General features: G+C 37.2%; 1 protein-coding gene across 1 annotated transcript in view; it reads left to right on the forward strand.

Annotated features, from left to right (window-relative positions):
* Positions 1 to 5,362, forward strand: part of LOC107692271 (dual specificity testis-specific protein kinase 2-like) — a 27,104-nt gene extending 21,742 nt beyond the window's left edge. The window contains exons 7-10 of the mRNA XM_016491231.1: positions 1,806 to 1,979; positions 2,358 to 2,441; positions 3,945 to 4,031; positions 4,229 to 5,362. Of these exons, the coding sequence (XP_016346717.1) occupies positions 1,806 to 1,979; positions 2,358 to 2,441; positions 3,945 to 4,031; positions 4,229 to 4,330 (447 nt within the window). The 3' untranslated portion in view covers positions 4,331 to 5,362. The remainder of the gene's footprint in view (positions 1 to 1,805; positions 1,980 to 2,357; positions 2,442 to 3,944; positions 4,032 to 4,228) is intronic.

Consider the following 5,362-nt stretch of genomic DNA (forward strand, 5'->3'; position numbering starts at 1 on the left):
AGCACCCCATATTGACAGAAAAACACGGAATTGTTGACATTTTTGCAGATTTATTAAAAAAGTAAAACTGAAATATCACATGGTCCTACGTATTCAGACCCTTTGCTCAGTATTTAGTATAAGCACCCTTTTGATCTAATACAGCCATGAGTCTTTTTGGGAAAGATGCAACAAGTTTTTCACACCTGGATTTGGGGATCCTCTGCCATTCCTCCTTGCAGATCCTCTCCAGTTCTGTCAGGTTGGATGGTAAACGTTGGTGGACAGCCATTTTTAGGTCTCTCCAGAGATGCTCAATTGGGTTTAAGTCAGGGCTCTGGCTGGGCCATTCAAGAACAGTCACAGAGTTGTTGTGAAGCCACTCCTTCGTTATTTTAGCTGTGTGCTTAGGGTCATTGTCTTGTTGGAAGGTAAACCTTCGGCCCAGTCTGAGGTCCTGAGCACTCTGGAGAAGGTTTTTGTCCAGGATATCCCTGTACTTGGCCGCATTCATCTTTCCCTCGATTGGAAGGGTTCTGGTCGTCCCAAATGTCTTCCATTTAAGGATTATGGAGGCACCTTGTGCTTTAGGAACCTTAAGTGCAGCAGAAATTTTTTTGTAACCTTGGCCAGATCTGTGCCTTGCCACAATTCTGTCTCTGAGCTCTTCAGGCAGTTCCTTTGACCTCATGATTCTCATTTGCTCTGACATGCACTGTGAGCTGTAAGGTCTTATATAGACAGGTGTGTGGCTTTCCTAATCAAGTCCAATCAGTATAATCAAACACAGCTGGACTCAAATGAAGGTGTAGAACCATCTCAAGGATGATCAGAAGAAATGGACAGCACCTGAGTTAAATATATGAGTGTCACAGCAAAGGGTCTGAATACTTAGGACCATGTGATATTTCAGTTTTTCTTTTTTAATAAATCTGCAAAAATGTCAACAATTCTGTGTTTTTCTGTCAATATGGGGTGCTGTGTGTACGTTGAGGAAAAAAAATTAACAAATGATTTTAGCAAATGGCTGCAATATAACAGAGTGAAAAATTGAAGGGGGTCTGAATACTTTCCGTACCCACTGTATGTATGTTATGTTTCATAATTAATGATAGAAGTTCTAAAATTGACCTGACCAAAATGTTGATACTATGTGAAAATAAATAGTGCAATAATAATTTGCACTATGGAATTACAAAAGAACAATACAAATTTAAATGAAACAAATTTTTGTTACATTGTGTAATAATTTGTGTAATAATGATATATTATTATTCTTATTACTTTTATCATTATATTGATTGCATACTATTATTTATTTTTAGCCCAATCTTATGTTAGAGCCATAACTTTCTGTTTAAATTAGAGGAAAACAGGAACTATAAAGCTTGGATAACTCCACAGCTTTGGAGTCATGTGCTGATGACAAACCGTCCATGACACACCAGATTTGATGAATTAAATGGTCAGGTAATGACTGGGTTTTTTCTGTAGGCTCTAGGGCCTGTAGGCTCTAGGCTCTATTTTGTAATAGAGAAGCAGAGTGAAAGACAATTTCTTACTGCTCAATCTTCCTGTAGAGCAATACTGCCATCTTGTGGCACGATACTGTAATTGTGCTGCTTTGTAGTTCTGTTTGGAAAAATGATGGGTCGCCCTCATAAGACTCTTGTCATTTTGGTAATCTGAGATGGAGAAAAATCTTCCTTATACTTTTGTGCTTTGCTTATTTTCGTTTTCTTTCCTCATACCACAGTGAAAGATGTGAGATAAAGTCTGTTTCTTATGCAACATATTACATGTGGAATCTTGTTTTGTCAATGCAGAACTGCCTGATCCGTGTGACCTCGCGTGGCAGGGAGGCCGTGGTCACTGATTTCGGGCTGGCCAGAGAAGTGGGGGATCTGCCCGCAAAAGACCCCGACAGGAAGTTGTCTCTGGTGGGGTCGGCCTTCTGGATGGCCCCTGAAATGCTTAGAGGAGAGCCGTACGACCGCAAGGTACTGAGAACAGAATGCTGTACCAATGAAAATGAGACGTCCGACTTTGAAAACGAAAGTGTAGAATAGGACATTTATGGTTGAATAGTCTTTTTCCTGAAAATTAAATTAGTATTGATTTACTGACAGATTTCACATTTATCCACAGAACCGTTTCACATTAACCCAAATTAACCTTCTGATTTGATGCCATCTTTCATAGGTCGGGGCTGAGGTAGAGATTTGGAAAGTCATTTATAATGAGTAACAGATACAATAAACTGTGAGCTGTTTCTGCCTCACTGTCAGGGATAAAGAGAGAGCCGTTGCCGGTACTGTTGTGATTAGAGACTGAACTGAACCTCTGCTGACTGGCCGTATTCTCCTGTTTAATCATAGGTTGATGTCTTCTCTTTTGGGATCATGTTGTGTGAGATCTTAGCAAGAATCCCTGCCGACCCAGAGGTGCTGCCCAGGACACAGGTAAACAGTCCTTCAGTCCTTCCTTATTTAAATATATGTTGTGATTTGTAGTGATCAGAATACTAAAAAACAACACTATTGAACCATTGTTTTAACATTAGAAATTAGTGGGACAAACTTTCATTGCTCCTATCTAAATGTTTTTCTTAAAGACATTTAAGAATGTCTTTAAGACTTTTTTATTCAGCATAGGCAAATCAATATCTTTTGTTCATTTACACTAAATTGTTACACAGAATACATAATTTAGCACTTGCATTAGCTCTGGGATGATTACAGTACCTACAACCCCTTGAGAGAGACGTGTTATGTCGCGTGAATTAATATGGTTCTCTTCACTGCATTGGGGATGAAAGTAAGGTCAGACAGAGTGATTGCGCCCTAGTGTACAGCAGTGTGGTCATTTACACTTCATTAATGCTGATGGACAGCCGATGATGTCTGGAGGGGAGAGAACAGATAGATCTGATCTGATCTAGGTCAAGGGAACCATCGCACGGACATTTAGATTCTTTAGTATGGATTTATTCATCGCGCTCTTCCGTCACATCAAGGATAATGATTTTCTGGTCGATCTACATTTTCACTGTAGTTGTTAATAAATGTATGAGGCTAAAGACACGTGGTTATCGTATGTACTCTACCAGTCGAAAGATAAAAAAATAAAAAATGTTTTTGAAAGAAGTCTCTTATGCTCATAAAGGCTGCATTTATTTGATTAAAGAGTAAGAAGTTTGTTTATAGTTTGTTCGTATTTTCTGGTGAGATATAATTTATTTGTAAGGTTTGTGTCACAATTTTATCATGAAATATAGTTTGTTGGCTTTTTTTGGTGAAATATAGTTTGTTTCGTATAATTTTCTTATGAAATTGTAAAAAAAGTCTTACAATTTTCTTGTGAAGTATAGTTTGTAAAGTTTTTGTAATTTTCTGGTGAAATATAGCTTCATTCTAAAGTGTTTTCTATAATTTTCTGGTGAAATTGTGAAGTTTGACTTACAATTTTCTGGTGAAATACAGTTTGTTTGCAAAGTTTGTTTTGCAATTTTCTGGTGAGATATAGTTTGTAAAGTGTTTCTCATAATTTTTTTTAAAAAATGTCTTACAAATTTCTGGTGAAATATAGTTTGTAAGTGTTGTCTTGCAGTATTTTTTTTTATTTTTAATTTTAGATTGTTTATCATAGATAATATACTTTTTCTAGTGAGACAATTTGTTTAGGATCTTTTTGATGAAATGCATTTTGTTGGTTAAGTTTGTCCTACACTTTCTTAGTAAATTATTATTTTTTTTGTCTTTGACCCCTCTGAAGAAATGCAGTGTTTTCAAATTGGCATTAAAAAATTTTTGAGAGAGACAATTTGAAAAGTTTGCTATGAGCTCGTGATGAAATGCAGAATGCATTTTAAATTCTGCGACAATCTTTTAGTATGCAACATTTCCATGTTCTTTCAAAGGAAAGAGTAAAAGGTAAATTGACATCAGTGTGTGATCTGTTGACAGGACTATGGGCTGGATGTGGAATCGTTCAGAGAGCTGGTGCAGGGCTGCCCAGAGCGGGTTCTGGAACTCTCTGCCAGCTGTTGTCAGGTATGAAGTAGCGACTCGAGGGTCATGTTTATTATGGTGTGACTGTGAATAGAACTAATAACTGTCAAGTGAGAGATTTCACCTTCAGCATTCATAATGTGGCTCCATGAATCACCTGGTTAACTGTTTTGAAGGTGTATATATATAACAGATTCAATGAAACACCAAAGCTTATCATGTTTTTCTCTTTCTATCAGATGGATGCATTCCGAAGACCTTCCTTCTCTGAGCTCCTGGATGAGCTAGAGGACATCGCTGAGACCCTAGAGCCACCAGACAACAACCTAACCACAGGGTGACCTCCACAAATACCTCCTAACAAACCCCTGGACTGAAGGATTTAAGGGACTGTGCTACATAAGAGCCTGCAGCAGTGGACCGTGACTGGCACTCTGTTCTCCCAAGAGTAGAATATACAGGGGAATGTCTGGTAATTGAGGACAAAATCTCTCAACTGAATGTTCGCTCAATAACCAGTTCTGGATGCCCTCCCTGCAGCGTGTGACACTGAATGATTGCGAGAGTCCATTTGAGAGGCTGAATTTTACCTTCTCTATTTTTTATTTCATATAGATTAAAGTAATACTCTTTAGGGACCAACTTGTCAGCTGAATTTTTTAAAAGACCAAATTCTCTACGAGCCATTCCTGATTTATATGGGTTTCAGGAAAATGTTTACTTTTTTTTTTTTTTTTTTTTTTCAATAAACAGCAGAGGTTGCACAAACCTGGAACAAACCAGACCAGAGAAATTAAGTTGTCCTATATTTAATTTTACCTATATTTTATTCTGTCACTACATTTACCAAATAATTGCACACTTGCTTATTTGACGTGTACTGTTAATGTCACCTATTTATGCCTTGTTGTACTTGCCATGTCACCCATTTTTTTCCCACTGTTAACATCCATGTCTGATTGATGGAGCTCTACAATATTTGAATTTATTGAAAGGATAGCCCCTTAAGATGTAACATCTCATTTTCAAGGGGGTCCTATAAACACAAAAACTAAATATTACAACATAAACAAAACATACATACGAAACATGAACACACAAATATACAAAAACAAAAGACATGCTCAACCAGTCCCCTGCAAAAATATGGTTGTAGAATCTGCATAGAGATACATTTTTTTTATAACAGAGTTTATGCACAAATACATTGTTCAGCTTTTATGACTAAATTAATTGAACTATCACACACACAAAAAATAACAGTACAGAGCTGTTTGTTAATGTACTACAGTAAGGGCTGTGGAATCACTGTTTTCTCAGGTCACACTGGGGTTTTATGTGAATATTCTCATATTAGTTGGGTCTTGTACTTT

Source organism: Sinocyclocheilus anshuiensis, unplaced genomic scaffold (genome assembly GCF_001515605.1).
Source record: "Sinocyclocheilus anshuiensis isolate Anshui unplaced genomic scaffold, SAMN03320099.WGS_v1.1 scaffold478, whole genome shotgun sequence".
Classification (NCBI taxonomy): Eukaryota; Metazoa; Chordata; class Actinopteri; order Cypriniformes; family Cyprinidae; genus Sinocyclocheilus; species Sinocyclocheilus anshuiensis.